Genomic DNA, 20,091 nt, shown 5'->3' with positions numbered 1-20,091 from the left:
CCGTACTGATTCTAAAGTTGTATATATACTATTACTTTGTTGTGCTCTTGGTCCACATCTTGAAGGAAATTTTTATTTAATTTTTTTTCACTAACAATGTGAACTTATGTGTAAATTCACTTGACGATTGATTTTCAAACACTCTGGGTGAACTGACCCAGTTTTATAGAATATGAAATCTGAGTATGCCACTGAAACAAGACAACTCCTATGGGAATATCAATCCAAATTCATGCCCGCACTTTATTCAATACAAATTATTCGATAATTATTTAACACATTGAACACAAAATCAGTAGAACTCACTGCCCAAATCGATCGAACTGAAACTCCAATATCTTATAATCCAAATACCGTCTGAATTTCGTCGTCAAATCGTCAAAACTGTCTAGCACCTCCAACTTTTCCTTGAGATCCGCACTTGTTAATGCGGCCTCCACTACATTCAATGAATCTCTTAACATTGGAGCGAAGGGCCGCGAGTCGTCCTGCTTCTGCAGGTAGAGCAAAAACTCCTTGAAGAACTTCAGCTGTACATTAAGCACCGCCTTGCCCTCTGGTTCAGCATCGATCAGTTGCCACAACTCCGGCGAAAATGTCTCCTGTATACCCGTGAAGGCAGCATATTTCTGATCGAAGTCAACAATCTTCAGCGCACTCTCATAAGCTGGCAATACCTTTTCAATTTCCTCGGCTAATGCACCACTGACCTCCGTCATCAGTGTGCGCATGCTCCACTCCTGTACGCGTATGTCCTCGTTGAGGAATTGCTCGTCGTACTGCAGATTTAGATAGGCCATAAATGACTGCCGTTGCTCACCTTCGTACTCCAGCAGCTGCTTCTCTTCGATCAGCGGATCCTCGGCGTTGGCGGCCTTTAAGTAAAGCGCCAGCAGTTGCTCCAACTCGACGGCATACTTTTCGTCGACGTCCTGCTGTAGGCGCACCAGCCGACGCGCTGTGTAGCTGAGATGACTGCTAATTTGCGACTTCAGTTCGTCCACATCCACTTCGGCTGAGTTGGCGGCGATTAACTGTGCGGTAGAAAGACACACTTTTTACTCAATCTAGTTTCACAGAAGTTTTCAGTTTCTTCATACCTGCAGTGCGAGGATTATTTGAAGATTGATCAGCAGCAGCTTTTGCCAAAGCATTGTGTTTACTTAACTTTCTAATTGCGAAGCTTATTGCTTACTGCTAGACTTGATGCACTCAAGCGTCTTAAAGTGTGTTTGGCGTGCATGCAAGCCAATTTTATTGCCAGTTACACCGTAAAAACTTATTTCAAAACCGTGGAAGTATTTCATATAAGAAAATCACCTCAAAAACTGCTCAACAAGCGCATAGGTCTAGGTCGATAGCTAAGTTATTACTGACTTCCAGCATGCAAATGCAATTTGCATCAAACTTGGTGCGTCTTAATCACAGACGGAGCTCTACATTTATCTAGTACGGAATTTTCAATGACAATTGTAAGAGCAGCGCACTAAATGCATATTTTGAGTACGCTGCGGTAATCCGATTTAATCTATATAAAGGCTGAGCCGAAAGATAAATAGATGTATTTTTAGTGTTGGCAACCCAATTTATGTTTAGAAAAACTCTAATTAATTGTAATTCAAGCTTTATGAGAACCATTTTCTTCGGCTCACCGAAAAGTCTATAACCAAAATCACGCTATATCTTGGACTGTGACATCTACCTTGTAAGCATGAACTCGGGTTTGTAACCGACCAACAACTATTACCTCAATAGTTGTCCAAAACTATTTCAAATTTCATATAGTCTTTAAAAATTATCATTCTGAACCACCCTCTATGTGAATATACATAGAAGACTATGAATTAATTAAATTGAGGTAAACGTCTCTGCAATCTACTAAGTAATTGAAGTGACTCAGTTTTGTCTGCTCCATGAGTTCCAAGTAGGGGCAAACGCACATACAAATTAGTTTAATGGAATTAATTACTTGAAAGAGATTAAGGAGATTTACTATAACTCAAAATGAGGACAAATGCACTGCTTCGCTATATAAACTAAATGCAACATTAAATTATTTCATACACAATTTTATTAATTTTATTTCCTCACAGTGCATGGGACCTTCCGCTTTTCGCTTATGAGACGTGTAAATACCGCCTCTTTTCGAATTATATCTAATTACTCATTTTATAGGAGACTACGCAATCAAAAGCACGCAACCTGCAAGGCACGCTCTTAAAAATCAAAACGCTTTTAAGATTCGTGTTACAACACAACCGATTGCTTAATCAAAAAATTATAGTTACTCAAACAACTATATCCTAATGCAATTTCGTTCATCAGTTAAACAATCAGGAACTCAGTCAGTGGTTTGCTTACTTAAAATATGACTTTGAATATTTATTTGATTTGTGTACAAGTGTAACTAGTCTAGCATGAAAGATAACCTATATTTTTCTTACTTGAAAAATTGAAGAAAAATTCAACGGGAGAAAATTGACAATTTCACGTACTACGAAAGCTAAGAGATCTAACATAGACGATATGGATGATCACTGATGTGGATACAACGTAAGATATAGAACACATTTGTAGAACATACTGAAATCATTTTTGTTCAAAAAATATATATTATACTCTGAGATACAATATTCGATAACTTTCCAAAAGAGTTTCAGAGGACCCCTTAATGAGTCAGTCATTAATTTTTTATTCACACACGCTAATGTAGACAATTTACTAATTGACTGAAATGCCAAAATAAACTTTTTGGTGACAGATACCGAGCCATAATTATTCTGTAAATTGGCGCCAGTATCTTTAACCGGTTTTTGTGCTTAAATTAATTTCATAAATGATTAGAAATTATACTCCAGCTAATTTAAATAAATAATTTCAACAAATAATACATGAGGAGAAATTTAGCAAATCTGCTAGAGCTAATAAACAGCTAATTAATAATTAATTCAAAATAAATCAACAAAATTAAACCAATTTCATGGAATTCCACATTGTTTTGCATAATTAAATGTCAAACGTTTGTTTTCAAAGACAAATTAAGGTTAAGAGTATACTTAAATAGACAGTAGCATCTTGAGAATCACCCAATACAAATATAAGGAAATAAAAAAATAAACAAGACAATTCCATTCTACAATAAAAACTCAATAAATATTATGGTATTAAAATTGTCTAATGAGCAGTAGCTTCAGCTTGTCTAATAAGCATAAAGACATGTCTGAGCGTCTCTCAATCAGCCATTAATTCGTAACACTAACACGCTCATAAGGCTTCATTAAAAGCGAAAAGCAAAACAATGATTTTTTTTCATTTTAGCAATATGCTTTTCCAATTTTTATTTTCACACGTACGCCAATAGACGGGTCCTTTTAACGACACACATTCTTCAACTTTGAAATAAATTAAATTTACGATTCCATACAAATATTTGATACACAACACTTGAGTCAAGTAACGTTCTATTGCTTTTCGATGTATTTCTCTCTCAAGTAGTTGAACACGTCCTTGTTTTCGGGGTTGGTAACTTCGAAGTAGATCTTTTGCTTATCTTCCAAGCTGGCGGCGGTCAAACCTCCCTCAGCCTTTACCTTCAAAGCGGTGATTTCTTCCTTGTGCTTGATATCGGCTTGAGCGAGCAAACCGTCAAAGAATTTGATGGCACCGTTCAAGGAGGTCTCGATTTGTGGCAAGGTTTGCTTCTTCAAGTATTCCTGGAAACCGGCACGGTGGTCTTGGGTGAATTGCAAATAGCTTTCTACCTTTTTAGCGGCATCAGCCTCTTGTGCAATGGCGTTCAATCTTTCGATGGACTTCTCAATGTCAGCCTTGAATTCACCGGACTCGGACTTTTCCAACAAACCCTTGTAGAAATCGACGGATTGTTGAATTTCACCATCAACATTCAATTCCTGCAATTTCTTGTGCAAATACTGATTGAATTCTTCGGGGAAAGCGCCAGCAAGACCATCCAAAATGCTGGTCTTCTGCTTGTGGTCGGCCTCCTTGAGCGCAGCCTCGGTCTGGGCGATCAATTTCTCCAAATTGGCTTTGTGTGTTTCATCGACTGCGGCGAGGATCTTGTTGTAGCCCTCGAGGTTTACGCGCAGATCAGCATCGATCGCTTCGGCAATGCTGGCAGCAAAAGACAACTATGCGAAAGTAAGAGAAATGCGAAATGTCCGTTGTTAATTTACTGTTTCACTCTGCTTTATAAAATTCCGAAGCAACGCTTTACTCACCTGTGCGCACGCAGCGACGCAGAGAAGTGCAGCAAGGAAAAATTTCGACATTTTATTTTATTTTATTATTATTAAGTACGTCCACACGCTTGACCAGCTCAATTGAGACTCACAATCGTTTGCGCAGCCGCCGCCTCTATTTATACCTATAACGGTATAGTGCCAGCGGCTATAAACTTTATTTTCGTACTCGCATCTATGTGGTCTCGCTACTGAGAAATCGTAGAAATAAGAAAACAAACTGTTTATTCTGCCAAACTCTGTATTTTCGAGATCGGCTTGGCTGTACAGCGCTCTTATTTTATTTTTGCGGTTTGTTTGTTCTCCATTTTATTTTGCACCGTTTGTTTATTTCTATCTTTTGCCGTTCATTTGCATATTTATGGGTCTATAACTTCTGAAGTTTTGTGAATGTCATTGTTGTGATGATCATCATATTCGATACTATGTAAACACATTTACATTTATTTTTGCTATAAAGTGTCAGCTTCTACTGAATCGTAAAAACCCCCGGAAAAAGCTAACGCTACACGGTATAAAATCGATATTTTTAATAAATTTCGGTGATAAATTGTGTTTTAAAAACTGCTAGATCTTTGGGGAAAGCAACAAATATTACGAAGGCTTATTAAGTAAATAATTAAAAGTTGAACCACTGACCAGAGGGTTATATTTTTCAAGCTCTGTTTTGTTGGGAACAGGCTTTTTGAAGTAAGGTCTAAACACCACTTATCAAGAACTTTCAATTTGTTTTCGGAACCCATTCTAACTCATCAGAGATTTTAAGAGACATTGTTTAACGAACCTAACTGAGTTCACAATATTACTAGAACTGTATGAAATAGTATTAATTTTGGTGAAGTTGTTTCTAATAAGAGTCCCCACAGAACTCGGGGCATACAACAAAGTTGAGGAAATGATAGATTGGTATGAAAATCTGCGAAATTCCGAATTCATCTGATTTAATTATGTATTTCAAAGCATCACGTAATCTAATTTCAAAACTTTCAAGAGAGTAGTTCCGATTTTTGCGTGGGGTGTGTCACAAACCTCCTCAGTGAGCTAAACAAAACTTAATAGATCACTAGTTTCTATGACTTAGTGACTTGGTTGTCATAAAGCTGTCATGAGTCCCTGAAAAGGAAACTGGGAACACATTTTTCTCGGACTATGTTCCTAAATTGTTGTCCCCTCCTCAATATACATAAAAATAAATGTTTACTCTTCAAATGATTGAGTAGAAGTACCTAGAACTGTGAGATTGTACAATAAAACATTAAATACACCCTGAAATAAATTTAGATTCTGAGTCCATCTAAAATATTTAGAGTAAATCTATTGCGATTAATGTTTTTACTTGTCGATTATTTCGACTGGTTGTCCGATTAATCAATCTCATAATTAATCAGTTACATTTTTTAGTTCAATAAAGGAAGTTTCTCAATTATCATCTCTTATTTAAACACTTTTTCAAATGAGTCCGATTAATCAATGTTAATCTTCATCCCATAATTAATTAATCAATTTAATTATTTTAGTTTAATTAAGGAAGTGCGTTTAGTTTTTCAAATGAGACTTAGTATACAACAATTATATCAACTGCAAACGGAGCATAGTAACGGCCTAATTATATAATGATGCAATTTATTGTAGAATAATAGCTAATTAATTCAATTTAAGTGCAAATAAACTGAGTCAGCTGAGAAGTAATTGAGAATTGAATTGATTATTTTGACTAAATATCTATGAATAAATATTGTTTGCAACAAAAAGCGATCGAAGCGATTGAGCAGCCTAACTGGAAGCACCTGAACTTTCAAGTGTACTTTTACGGTTCTCTTTTTATATGTTTCTATACATACAGACAGACAGACAGACATATGAGTGCTGGAGTCAGGTACAACATTTCGCCGGCTCTAACGCTCTTTGAAGATAAATTAACACATAATTTCGTATGAATGTTGACCAATCGATTAGCATTTATAATTCAATTTTTTCCACTTCGGCGCGCACACAATGCTCGTATATGTATCTCTTAGTTTTGAAGTTTTTCCTAGTCTTTTTCATAGAAATCGTGTAAAAACATATGTTTCAGCAATCACATTCAAGAAAGCCAATAAACGATTTCGCTACAAAGACTCAGATTGTTCGGCTTTGGGCGATTTACGAGCGTGATATATTTGAAAGCGTATCTGGATATAAGCGACAATTAGACGCCATCCACTATGAAACTGGTAGCAACAACAACAAGAGTAGTAGACACGCGCTTTGCGAACTGTTTTGGACGCAGCTTTTGCGGTCAGTCATCTGTTTACCGATTTGTTTTTATTATACCCTCGCAACAAAGTTGCTAAAGAGAGTATTATAGTTTTGTTCACATAACGGTTGTTTGTAACACCTAAAACTAGACGAGTTAGATATAGAGTCATATATACCAAAGTGATCAGGGTGACGAGTAGATTTGAAATCCGGATGTCTGTCCGTCTGTGCAAGCTGTAGCTTGAGTAAAAATTAAGATTTCTTAATGAAACTTTGAACACATGTTCTTTGGGGCAGTGAGAGGGTTGCTTTGAAAATGGGCGAAATCGGACCATTGCCACGCCCACAAAATGGCGAAAACCAAAAACACATAAAGTGTCATAACTAAGCCATAAATAAAGCTATAAAAGAAAAATTTGGAATAAGGGATCGCACTAGGAAGGGGCATATTTGGGTGTAGTTTTTTTGGCGAAGTGGGTGTGGCCCCGCCCACAAATCGGTTATATGGGTTAACTCACTAACGAAAAACGACAGAAACACTAAATTTCACAGAAATACACATCGCTCACTTATGGGTCAAAAACCATATCTCAGGAACTACTCGACAGATTTCAACGAAATTCGGTATATACTATTTTCTTGACACCCCGGCTAAAAAATGAGCGAAATCGGTTCACAACCACGACTACTTTCCTTATAACTCAATTTTGAATTCCATCTGAATCCTTCACTTTATACAAATACATTACACTTTAATATATACATTAGGAACCAATGATGATAGCGAAATAAAACTTTACACAAATACTGTATATGATCTGTGGCATCACTTGTGAAAAAATTTTCGAAAACGGACTATAACTTTTCTAGGCCCCAGATATCGAACATGTTGAACTCAGCGCCTAAGGGTAAATTTTAACCGAAAATATGGATAAATCTCTCAGATAATTTTATGTAATTCAGAGGAAATTGTTTTCTAATAGTGTTCTGTTAAAAAAATTATTAAAATTGCGTCATAACATCTCCTATCTCTCATATACCTAATTATAGGTTTTTCAAAAATACGGTGGGCTTTATTCCGCATATATGTATTGGTTAATATGTCAGATATCTTAGCAAAATTAAGTGAGTGTATAGTCTTGGATATAGTGTACCCTGCTGGTGAAAATGAAAGAATTACCTCAGCCCTCATATAGTATATATTACGATTTTCGTTATTCTATTAAACTTTATGCCGAATTTTTGGGTAAATTTTGTATGTTTGTAAGTTTCTTCAATAAATTGCGAGAGTATAAAATGTTCGGTTGCACCCGAACTTAGCCTTTCCTTACTTGTTTTTATTTTCATTTTTATTTGTGTTCTTTTTTATTATTATTTCCTTTATAATGATGAGAGATTTTTAGGTTCTGCTGTTGCTGTTGATGCTGATTCTCTTGATGGTGGTGGAGGTGGTAGAACAACAAAAGAATATACGCGTCATCAACACTAATGATGACGAGACAACAAAACCATTAATGACGGTGAATATTAATGCTTTGTATTTGCATAAAAAATTTATAGAACTGATAGATTTGTACATACATACATACATACATATATATTATATACATATGTATATACATATATTAAACTGTGCCAATTAACAAAACCGGGCGGGAGATCACCTATATATTTCGTTTATGGCTCAAGCAAAAACACTTCGACCACAAAAGCCGCGTTTAAAAAGCGATTAAATGAAATAAATAAACAAAAATGACCCATTGAAGGTTTTCACTGGAAAAATAAATATAATATATTTGTACATATAAGCGCATGTTTATTAGCACATATTGCGGTTGTGTAGAGGCAATGTCATAAATAAATCTATTTGCATATATACTTCAGCTATATTTATGTAGACACGTGTACATATGTACATCAAGCTATTCATAATTAAAATTCGATTTTTAAAATCGGCTTCGATTTTTCTTACTAGTACATCTCCAAAATCTATAGAAGCATATTTTGGTCTCTACTATACTTGTTGTTGTTGTTGTAGCGACAGTTAAACACTTTCTATGATTGCTGGGTTTCCCCCACACTACATTTGCATACAGTACAAGAAAGGTGAAATGATTTCTTATCTTTAGATATGGCTTATAAAGAAATCAATATCTTGAAAAGTCTTCGCAAAGAGGACTGATGAAGTTACGGACGCATCACTCGAGATATACTTTTGTTTATTATATATTAAGTTATTTTAAATATCACATATCACACAATACAATTCTCAATTGTGCTAACTAAAGCTCCACCATTTTTCAAAATAAAATCAATGATCATTCTCAATTAGATCGAAAAACTAAATTAAGATACCTATTAAAAGCTTGTCACTCACCGATTGATACATTTGCGCTGCTGAAAGCGTACGCCGCCACCGCAGCTACGTGAGCAGTCACTCCATTTGCCCCAGTTGCCCCAGCGCGGATAGGCACGTTGACGTGGACCGGTGTTTGGACGCCTCGTGCTTGTTGTCACCGCTGAGCTTTCGCTTGTCGCCAAATCAGACACATTGCCAACCACTGTGCGCGGTGGTGACTCAGTACTTGTCGTCGTTGTTATTGTTGTCCTTACTGTAGTAGTGGATTTTGCACTCAATACAATTTTAGGTACATCAGTCACCGCATTATCGCTAATAATAGGCGCTTCAGGTACACCACTCACCAACACTCGCGAGGTGGTCGTATTAACCGCTGCTTCATTGGTTGCTGTTGCTGTTTTGTAGTCATTTAAAAATTGAATAGACTCTGTTGTTGATTGCTGCTGCATTGTAGGTGTTGCGGTTGCGGTTGTGGCTGCCGCTGTGGTGGGCGTGGCGGCTAATACTGTTTGAAGCTCGGTGTTGTCGATTGTAGTGCCAACTGGTGTTGTCTCCACTCCATTTGTTGTTGTTGTTATGCGTAGCGTTGAAGTTGTCGGTGTTGTTGTGGTAGGCGGTTGTTGTTGTATGGCCTTTGCAACCGCTTCACTCTCTGGATACACCTCATTTGCACTCGTTTCGAGCACAGGCTCTACACCTTGTTTGGGATAGCGCCACAGATTAGCCACTTCGTAGTTAGATTTCGGTTGATTCACGATCAACGCCAAACGATCGCTCTTCTGTTGCTTTCGTTGATTTAGCCATTCTTTGTGTTTCTGAGGAAGAAATAAAATTTCTTGTAAGTATATGAAAGCAGAAAGTCTGTATTAGCCTTATTTTTCGTGAAAAACCATTTTCAAAATACCTGAAGTTGAAGAATTGTATGAACCCTTCATCAAAATCTTTCCTTTAAATTTGTAAATTGAATAAATTTGTTTCAGAAATCGCCTTAATTCTTTTCTTCTTAATTTTTCAAAAATTCTCGAAATTGAAATCTACCAGAACCCCTAAGTTATTATTTCAACTTATTCAATGCCAACAGCCAACATATCGCTGGAATCAATCATCGCTCCTCATTCAGCATTCATAGCTCAACATGGTATGTACATATTTATGTCTGGATTCACTGAGCTTCAAAGCATCTTAATGATAAACGGAAGTACATTCACTGGCGAGCAAAAAAAAAAAAAACAACAACGACGGGTACATAGAATTACAATACAAATGAAAACAACAAAAGAATGCGGAGAGCCAACAGATTGGATATCAACATTTTAGGGGTTTGGCGTCCATTAGAGCGACTGGCGTTGACAGTGATTATCAAAATTTGGAACAAATTTGATGGATCATTGAACGTTGTGACGAAATGTCACGCATACAGAGGGCTCCGAATGCGAACATCACGAACATATGCAGTGTAATGCTTCTTGTAATGTTTGTTGCTCTTGTTGTTGTTGTAAATATTTGTGAAGGTCAATTGACTTGTAAATGACTTGTCGCTCGATTTATCTCACATTTAATTTTAGCCGCAAATTGATTTGCATTTTCCATTTTTGTTTATTTGGTTTATTTTTTGTTGTATTCTGTTGTTGTTGTTGTTTCAGTTGATTTCGTTACATGTGCTCGGGCGTGCAATGAAAGATGAGCAAGGCGCGTTTCAGCGTTGATATTGATCGTAATGTTCTGCGGCATTGTTGTTGCTGTTCGTGTGTGCTTCAGCTCGTTTTTGAGTGAAATATCATGCTGTTCAACGACAGTCACACCCATGGGAAAAGTTCGACTAAATTCGGCTATACCGGTTTTTTCACAGTTCAAAAACTTTTTGGGCCAATGCATTTGCACACACACACACACACATGTACGTATCGATTTTTGTGTTTGTGTGGCAAGAATTCTTTGAGGTTCAGTAATTTTGTGGGAGAAGGTCAGCTGTAATAGGTACAACTGCAACTGCCAAGTGTTTATGGGATCGTAAAATTACATCTACAAACAAACAAAAAAAGAAGCAAACGAATAATAATTGCGTAACTTTGTATAATTAAGACGTTTGACAGAGTCATTAATTAAAATCAAATACGCCCATAAAATACTATAAACAGTATTAGTTTTTTCCATATGAAGCAAGCTAACAATATTCAGCTCAATGAAACTGCCTAAAAATATGTAACAAAAAACTGTGAACAGTTAAGTGTACGATCAATAATTCTATATCTACTTATTCTGCAGCGTTTCTTATATACGACACCTTTTGTGTTTCGCTATGACGAAAAGTAACAGTAAAGCGATCGTGTGCTGATGCTGACACACGAACACCGTCAAACTACCTGGCAGCTTTAAACTAGTTAGGAAAGCATTAAACGAAGGTGTATTTCTCAGTTTTTTAGGAAACTCAATATTTTTAACTGAAGCATCTTTTGGGAATATAAAATGAACTAGACATTTAAAGACTTGTAAGTGTTTCGAACTACTAAGAAACCTGACCAAACTCTGGTGGGCTTTGTTTTGAGTACATAGTCTCGATTAGAAGAATCTAAATTCCTAAGCTAATACATGATGTAATTAGGAATAGTTAAATAACGTGAACTAGCAAAATTAAAATTTTTATTTGAAAACAAACTCGAAATTTTTCAAAAATATCGTTTTTAATATCAGATCAGTCCGTTAAGTATTTAGATTTCCACCCGTTGACACCATTATAGTTAAAGAACTACGTTATCATATACTTTCTCATACACGACTACTAATTCCGCCAAAATCGGAATTGCTGTTTGGTCTACACCGCTTATGAAAGCGGACATGTCTTGGATCAATATCGGTCGATAGATTAAATCAAGATTTTGAAAGAGAAATTGAGTAGTGATTTTGAAACACAATGAAAACAAAAGTTGAGACCCTTTCTCTACTTTGTTCAATTACTGTGCCAACATCTCTAGCCGTATCAAATTTGTCCAAAAAGCCTACTGTCCCATCCACCTCATTCTCTGAACCGACGAACCCTTGCGACTTCTTTGAGTCAATTGACGATATGGCGGATACGTTTCCTCTACAGGTCTACAAAAAACTTATTATTCCGATGAGTTAGATCAGTAGGTGGGTAAAGTGGATGTCGTACGCCGAACTTAGGCCTTTATGGGGCCCATTGTGACTTCACCGGTACTAGAATTCCATCACACTACCATAGCCTCTCTAAACCATCCTGTGGTTTTAATGAAGTTATACAATCCAACAAGTTTTATATAAGCAACTTCGGAGAGATCGTCAAGAAAATCGTGACAAATCGTTGTCTTTCTTTTCTATTAACACTCCTACTAGAGTTCTTACGTTTTTTCTTTTAAATTTCAAATTTCAGGCCACGTTTTTCTGTTTGTTGAGCAAGTCAAGGACTGTTTCCATCGAGACTCGGCTATGACTATGATATATTTGTCGTATAAATATCTACAAGTAGCCAGAGGCATATCTATTCCTTATTTCCTTATTTAAATTAAAATTTTTTTGTAAAGTGGTACCTAGTCTAGCTAGCTCATCCGCTTCACAGCTTGATAAAAATGAGTTAAAAAAGTTGAACCATCGCTAGATTTTTCCACAATTTTCGTTTTTTTATGGTTATTGGACCACTCTCTTCTATGGTAAACGGTATTTCATAATATATCATATATTAACCCAATATATATACAAATTGAAGTCGAGTCTCCACCTTTAATATTCCATAGATCCAAATAATTGACTTGAATTTTAACTTTCTAAACACTTACCCGTATTCGTTCCACAGTCGATATGTCTGCGCTAACTATGGTGATGATCAGCAGAAGAAAGAGACATAATCTGAAATGAAAAATATAAATATATTTTATTATTAAAAAAAAAATTATTTATAATAAGACATATTAAAAAAGTATTCCACTAGGCTTGAATATTTTGTATTAAGACCTAAGCAAAATATGAAATACAAATACTAATGTACTCATACTTGTACTACATATTCAATTCAAAAACTTCACTTTAAAACTACCGCACTTCAGCCATCCGGAGATTATCTACTTACTATGTATATAACGACATATCGACATTAATGAGAATTCTTCCGACCCGATGAATAAATAAGCTTTATAGATATGCATCAATAACCAAAATTGCAAAACGTCCGAGCTGCAGTCGGTATTTTGGAGCATGCAGTGGCGCTATAAATATGTTTGTATTGTAGATTGGCTGCTGGAAGCTGTTCGGAGGCGCTCAATCAGAGCAAGCAAATGAACTGCAAAATCATCAGCAACAAGTGACGGCGGCGGCAAAGCATAAATGCCAATATATATGGAGTTCTATATACATACATACATATGTATATGAATATATAGAAACTACTTATTGCTTGTGCTGCGTAGAGTTTTTGAAAAATGTCTGCTGAAATATTGTATGCGCCGCTGTAGCTGAAAATGAAGATGTTGCAATGCAAATTGAAATCATAAGTGAATTGGACTAATGAAGTGATGAAAAATAGAGTAGCTGCTCCCTCACTCTTCACAACTCCGCATCGGAAAAGAAAAATCGATTTTGTAGCAACAAATATGCCGAAACGAAGTGGGCTAATGGCAAGCGCTACAAGTAGAAAACACAACTCGACAAATTATGCTGCTCCACAGCAATTCAACGGCCATTAATGTGGTGTTGAGCATGTTTAAATGGCGCATACTGTACTACCCCATAACTCGTAGGAGGCAAGGAGGTTAATGCTGTTATATTTTGTCTAAAATCAGGCGACTCACATTGAAATGCAATAGAGTCAGAAGAAAGCTTGTTTGGTGTTAGTGTATCCACCACACATCTGTTTAAATGTTTTCATTTCACCTATTTGTTTTCACTTTTGCGTAGATAATCTAGAATGTGTAAATATATCTGCTCTATGTGTTTTGAAAAGGTTGCAAAAAATAATTCAAAATGACTGGTTTCAAAAAATCACACAATTTAGCCAGTTTCTAAGCGAATTTTTTAATTTAAAAAGTCAAGAAGTCATGCCATAATTAGTGTTCTGTGTTAAATAAATACCTTCAACCATTACCGTAACATTCCCACATGATTTCGCTCTTGAAATAATCTCTCTCTACTCGATAAGTCTTAGAAGTCTTCTTCTTCGGATTTGATACCATAAACAATATTTCCATTTCCGAAACAATCTGAGAAATCGACAATACCGAATGTCTGCCTATTGGCAAATACATTTCTTGTCTTAAGGAGCACACGTAGTGTGAAATTAAAAAAAAAAAAAAAATTTGTTTGTTTCATATTTCGGTAGATTACACCTTTAAAAAAAAACATATTAAATTTCAAATCGTTACCTCAAATAGTTTTTGAGTTATAGCAATTTAAAGAGCAGACGCTCGGTAACAGTGAAAACGATCATTTTATCTTTAAACGCGTTTTTCTCGAAACTGCATTTTCTGAATTTGCTGCAGTGATAACTCAAAAACAAATGATCCGATCCAATATATAGTTCTCCGTACAATGACCTATCGACTTTTAATCTGATCAAAAAATCGAATTTTGGCTGGCCAAAAACGACCAAAATTTTGGGAAAAATTCGACTATTTTTTTTAAACGCCGCCATATTGTTAATTTTTGATACTTTTTATCGTAGGTCATTGTACAGACAATATTATCTAGTTTAAGGAGAATTTAATTTTTTTAGATTTCATCCACGGAGAAGGCCGGAATCGCTGCAGCAGTGGAGGACCTTTTTTTCACGCCGTTGGAGATCGACTATAACATAAAAAATATTTAATTGTTTTCTTCAAAAATTTCTCTGCTATTCTTGAAACGTGTATAAATATATTCTTAAAATTGTGAAATAATTGATAAAGTATATTTTTTAATAAAAATTTCCAAAAATCACTTTTTTATGTCATTACACTAGGTGTGACCCTATCTAACCGTCTATCATTCCTAGCGGCGATTTCATACAACCCTCGCTTTTTATAGACCAACTATTTGAATTGACTTTTATTTAGTTTCACATATTAAGATAAAGATCCGAAGCATACCTTATGGCAGATATTTTGCATAGCATAAATTTCAAGACATAATCTACCAATCCCGAGCTCAAAGATTGCAGAAAATGACTAGTCAACTGCTCCTCTGACCCATTACTCTTTTCGAGATCTAAAAGCATTACGCAAGAATTGTCTAAATTGTTGTCGCAAATTGAATAGAACAACTAAAATATATATGCAGTGGAACTACTCTAACTCGAATCACCAAAATCCACAAACGAGTTAGAGAGACTTTCGAGTTACAGAATGTAATTTGTATGAATTTTGTCTTCTATTGTCAATTCGAATTATGGAGAACTTCGAGTTAGAGCAGTTCGAGTTATGGAAGTTCAACTGTATATATATGTATAGGTCCAACTATCTAATAGCACAACTTTATTATCAAGAACTACGAAAAAAATATTTGCTCACTAAAAATAATGAAACTGTTTATAAGTAATGACGCATGTTATTGAAGTTAATGACGAGCTGTACTTGTACCGATATGTAACGGAAACTGTTATTTATGCATATAATATTATTTAAGTTTTCCTTCAAAACATTGATGACTCCTTGCCATAAAGAGATGACTCAATAAAACAAAAAGAAAGGAGAAGAAGCTATACTTAGACACTCTCTATATTTAATCCAAACGTCGCAATATACCACTCGAAAGTAAAAGTTAACAGAGGCCTGTCAATTTATTTTTGTTTTTCTTTTTTTTTTTTGTACTAATATTTACCAAAATAAAATGACGTTATAACCACAAATTGCGGTACTTTTTCGCAGAACACTGTACCCACAAGTGTTGGTGATTTAAGACAGCTGTTTAAATGTTTAGCTATTAAAAGAGGTTTAAATTGCTCAAACGCTTGCTTTTAGTACTTCATCCATGCAGATGCTTGACTTAAAACGTTTCGAAACGGGGCCGCGAAAAGAACACGCCAAACGCAGAACGGTTTACAGTTAGAGAACGTGAAATTAAATTATGGAAAAACGTAAGCATTTTTTGGGTTTATAATAATGAGTGCAAAAAATTAGAATCTGCATAATAAACGCTGTTATTAAAGTGCACCCCTTTCTACACTGCTTCGAAAGTCACTCATTCTCCGAGATTGTGTGGTAATGGGTTTCGTCCGAACTGAGAACTTGTTTAACAAGCAAACGACATTTGTTCTACAATAATTGTTAATTAAATAAAGGCATCAGTACTAACAGGAAAAACATGTCGTTGGTAAATGAATTTTATCAAAATAAATAAATGACGCACGGCTGTGATTTCATGGACCGGTCGTCAGTCTTTTAAAAACTCTTGCACCGTTTGCAATTGTTTATGTTTTGTAAGTAACATGATTGATTGAGAGTATTCCAGTGTTGAAAAGTACGCTTAAAATTCCGAAAAATTGTGTTGAAACAAATCAAAGAGTGAAAAGTTCCCAAAAATACTAAACTAATGGTGACTCCTTCGACAAAGGGTTCGTAAGCGAAAATAAAAATATTTACATGAAGTGTTCCGTGAATACTTCTTAAATCAAATAACGGTAATCATATAGAAATTACATATTTTTTCATTGTGTGCTCTTGGAAATCTTATGACAAAGTCAAAAATACTTCATTAATGTTCCAAATCGTTCTAATATTGGGGAAGAACTCAGTACAGGAAGAACAATCAATACGACCGCATAAGATATTCATTAAAAGAAAAGAAATACAAGTGCCGTTAAAACTATTTTTATTTCTACAAATATATCGGTAGCAGATGACCCTACAAGACAGTTTAAACCTTTTTCTAGTTACACAATAATTAACTAACAGCGATGCGATGATATTAAAATCTCATAAGTTTTAGTGCAAATCCCGATATAACCCATATAATATTTCTAAATGAATATAAGTTCTAAAATTAAAAAAATGTGTAGATTCTAACTCAGTAATAATTTTTCAGCGCCTTTCTTCGGAATACGCCATCTGCAGGCACTGCTGCTGTTTCTAAATATAGTTGTGGTCTATGTGAGCCGTTTAAATGTATCCGTGGCGATAGTAGCAATGACGAATGCGAATACAACGAATCCAGATTTTCCGGTAAGTGCCGGCACATAAATAATTCGACTAAACCACTAACAGACAAAAACTCTACCGACTTTTAAAGGAGTATGATTGGAAAGAGCTGCACAAATCCTACATACTGTCCAGCTTCTACTGGGGCTATGTGCTCACACAGTTTCCCGGTGGTTATTTGAGCCGTCGTTTTGGTGCCAAAATAACCATACTCGTCGCCACATTCGCCTCCGCTGTCTGCAGCTTCATAACGCCTGCGTGTGTGCGACTCGGCGGCTGGCCCGTCTTCTGTGCCATACGTCTGTTACAGGGTCTCTTCCAAGGTGTTATCTTCCCTGCCATACATGACCACCTCGCCAAGTGGTCGCCACTGCATGAACGCAATCTTTTGGGCGCGCTGAGCCTGTCTGGCACTGACTGCGGCACAGTTATAGCGCTGGCGTCAAGCGGTCTGATCGCTAGCAGTTCACTGGGCTGGCCGGGTATTTCATATGTGTCTGCGTCACTGTGCTTTGCTTGGTGCGTAATTTGGCTGGTGTTCGCCTCAGATAACGCGCCTTCCTCAAAGTTTATATCGGCAGAGGAGTGCAAATATATTGAGACATCACTGGAGCGGCACGATGACTTTCATAAACAAAGAATACCAGTACCCTGGCGCGCAATCTTCACTTCAATACCATTTCTGGCATTCCTCGTGGGGCGTTGTGCCGAAGCTTGGGGCTTCACCACACTACAAGCACAAATACCGTCTTATATGAATGGCGTACTGAATATGGAAATCAAGAAGAACGGTCTATTCTCGGCACTACCCTACCTAACAATGTGGCTTTCATTGTATGTCTACTTGGCGATAGCGAATCTACTGACGAAAAGGAATATACTTTCACTGACAGCGATGCGCAAGACGATCAACACGATCTCACTGTGGATACCGGCGCTCTTACTCATTGCTATTGGTTTCTTGGACTCTTCGCAACCCATACTGGCCATTGTCTTAATGACACTCAATGTGGGCATAAATGGCGGCTCTACCATCGGCTGCACACTGAACACGATCGATCTGGCGCCGAATCACGCGGGCATACTAATGGGTTTGTCGAATACTATCGTGAATATTGTGCCCGTACTCTCGCCACTACTGGTCGGCGTCATTGTGACAGATAAGGTAACTAATACCACTTTTAATAAAAGTTAATATTTTAACTTGAACTTTTTACTTTGCAACTGTAGCACAATCGCACACAATGGCAAATCATCTTTGCCATCTCCGCCGTCATTTTCTTCCTGGGCAATCTGGTCTACATAATTTGGGGCACCTCGGAAACTCAGTCGTGGAACTCCGTTGACTTCCAGCAAGAAAGGGACGCCGAAAAGACAGTGCGCAAGCAAGTCAACGAAGTGAAAGCAATCGAACATTCAGAAAATGTACAAAATGAGAAGAAAGAAGAGCTTGGCGCAAGTGATAACTCTGTTGAGAGCACAAGACTTTAAAGTATTTATAGCTTAATTAGTTTGTAGTGTTAGTATTTTATATAGATATGCTATATGATAAGTGTATTTAAAGCGTCATTCATTTGTTTATATATATATGAAATCACACATATTTAAGAGTATGTTATGACAAATGTTCAAAAAGTCCAAATGATTATACAATAAAGTTAACAAATTGTTTTTCTAAATATTTAAACAAATGTTTCTTTGGTGCATACATATATACAGAGATATAGACTTATGAAATGATTACTTAATCAAATCTGATGAAATAAACTGGCAGTACTTCAGGTAAATTTTAATAGTAAAAACCCCGAAAAAAACTCTTGAAAACCTGCCAAGAAGATCGTATTCAAAAATAGAATTCCGTCTCCGGATCTCCGGTTTTCTTATACAAATTCCAACACATTCCGAATTCTTTGTTCAAAGGTAAGTAATGCTTAAATAAGTGGATCTTCCAAATATTACTACCCTCTTCATAACCGCAGGGTCAGTTTGACATAGTAAAGGGTATTTATTATTCCAAATCACTTTGAAACACTTCTTATATAAAAAAATAAATTCCTTCGAGATGTCATGTACAATGCTTTACCCACCCTCTAAGATTCATATGCATATATTTAGCACTCATTTGTAGACTTGACTGCCGTCAGTACTCCTCAATTCACTTGTCATACAATAGATGCATGACGAACACGCAATGTTCAGTTACTATTGACCACCAAAAGTCAATGGAAATGTTATGCCAACCTTCAATCAAACGAACCGTTAGAATTATGACATTTGACGAAACCAACATAGAGTAACAACAACAACAATATACAACGAGATAAATGCGAATAGACACCATTAGGAAAAATCATAGCAACAAGAAATAATGAAACGTGAAAAATCACTGTCATGACATGTGAGCACGCAATGTTCAACCGAAAACCACAACTAAAGCGACACACTGACGCTGGCACGTACAACTTGCTTGTGTGCACAAAATGCCACTTGGCAATGCAAAGGGTTAAGCTGAAAGCCGATAACCGATGCAATCGGCAGCCAGTGGCGTATTGTATGTGTGTGTGTGGGAAACAATTGGTTACTGATGCTTAAATATTAGAAATATTTTCATTGATAAATTAATACTAATACTAAGTGTACTTAGTCTGACTTATTGTCATACCGTAAGTTGCGTCTATCTCTATTGTCGCTATTGACAGCTGACAGTTGGTGCCGCTTGACGTTTGACCGCAACCGCGAATTCCGCGGATATTGATCTTGGTTAGCACTCTCGATGATGGTAAGTATGAGTTGCGTGCAAGAATTTATGGGTTGGGTTTGAGGTAAATATCACATAACGCAAATACTTAAATGTGCTTAAGTACATTTTAAGCAAAATTTTCATAAAAATATTATCAGAAAACAAGAAAAACTGTACTTTATGCGAAAATTGATCGTTTCGATGTTAATAAACATAAAACACGTAGTTTAAAACAATATTGATATTTTTAGCACGCTCTACGAATTGTTTCAGAGTCCTATGATGAGGTCTAGCTTAGTTATTTCAGGTATAGCCTCAAAAGTATTTTTTGTTTTTAATGACACACTCTTCTAAATGATTTTATTGTGATGCTGG

The 20,091-nt window shown here is 36.2% G+C and overlaps 4 protein-coding genes across 6 annotated transcripts in view; 1 reads left to right on the top strand and 3 right to left on the bottom strand.

The window, feature by feature from the left end:
- Positions 1–20,091, bottom strand: part of LOC105211430 (thrombospondin type-1 domain-containing protein 4) — a 75,104-nt gene that overhangs the window by 34,791 nt on the left and 20,222 nt on the right. The window contains exons 3-4 of the mRNA XM_054226666.1: positions 12,651–12,720; positions 8,878–9,674 (exon numbers count right to left, since the gene is read on the bottom strand). Coding sequence (XP_054082641.1) covers positions 8,878–9,674; positions 12,651–12,720 — 867 coding nt within the window. The remainder of the gene's footprint in view (positions 1–8,877; positions 9,675–12,650; positions 12,721–20,091) is intronic.
- LOC105211433 (uncharacterized) lies at positions 224–1,433 on the bottom strand. The gene is made up of 2 exons (XM_011182840.3): positions 1,101–1,433; positions 224–1,034 (listed from the first exon to the last, which is right to left on the bottom strand). The coding sequence occupies exons 1-2, from the start codon at positions 1,152–1,154 to the stop codon at positions 303–305; spliced, it is 786 nt and encodes a 261-aa protein (XP_011181142.2). The 5' UTR covers positions 1,155–1,433; the 3' UTR covers positions 224–302.
- Positions 3,312–4,401, bottom strand: LOC105211434 (uncharacterized). Its single transcript, XM_011182841.3, has 2 exons — positions 4,242–4,401; positions 3,312–4,151 (listed from the first exon to the last, which is right to left on the bottom strand). The coding sequence occupies exons 1-2, from the start codon at positions 4,290–4,292 to the stop codon at positions 3,462–3,464; spliced, it is 741 nt and encodes a 246-aa protein (XP_011181143.2). The 5' UTR covers positions 4,293–4,401; the 3' UTR covers positions 3,312–3,461.
- Positions 15,731–18,636, top strand: LOC105211429 (putative inorganic phosphate cotransporter). 3 transcript variants are annotated; one of them, XM_011182836.3, is made up of 4 exons: positions 15,731–15,916; positions 16,864–17,000; positions 17,068–18,141; positions 18,207–18,636. In XM_011182836.3, the coding sequence occupies exons 1-4, from the start codon at positions 15,907–15,909 to the stop codon at positions 18,465–18,467; spliced, it is 1,482 nt and encodes a 493-aa protein (XP_011181138.2). In that variant the 5' UTR covers positions 15,731–15,906; the 3' UTR covers positions 18,468–18,636. The 3 variants fall into 3 exon arrangements, with proteins under 3 accessions (XP_011181138.2, XP_028895531.2, XP_054082643.1); XM_029039698.2 differs by lacking the exon at positions 15,731–15,916 and adding an exon at positions 16,200–16,393; XM_054226668.1 differs by lacking the exon at positions 15,731–15,916 and adding an exon at positions 16,201–16,459.

This window comes from Zeugodacus cucurbitae, chromosome 3, assembly GCF_028554725.1.
Source record: "Zeugodacus cucurbitae isolate PBARC_wt_2022May chromosome 3, idZeuCucr1.2, whole genome shotgun sequence".
NCBI classification, from domain to species: domain Eukaryota; kingdom Metazoa; phylum Arthropoda; class Insecta; order Diptera; family Tephritidae; genus Zeugodacus; species Zeugodacus cucurbitae.
The sequence above is the reverse complement of the archived record's forward strand: the minus strand, read 5'-3'. Positions and strand labels throughout refer to the sequence as shown.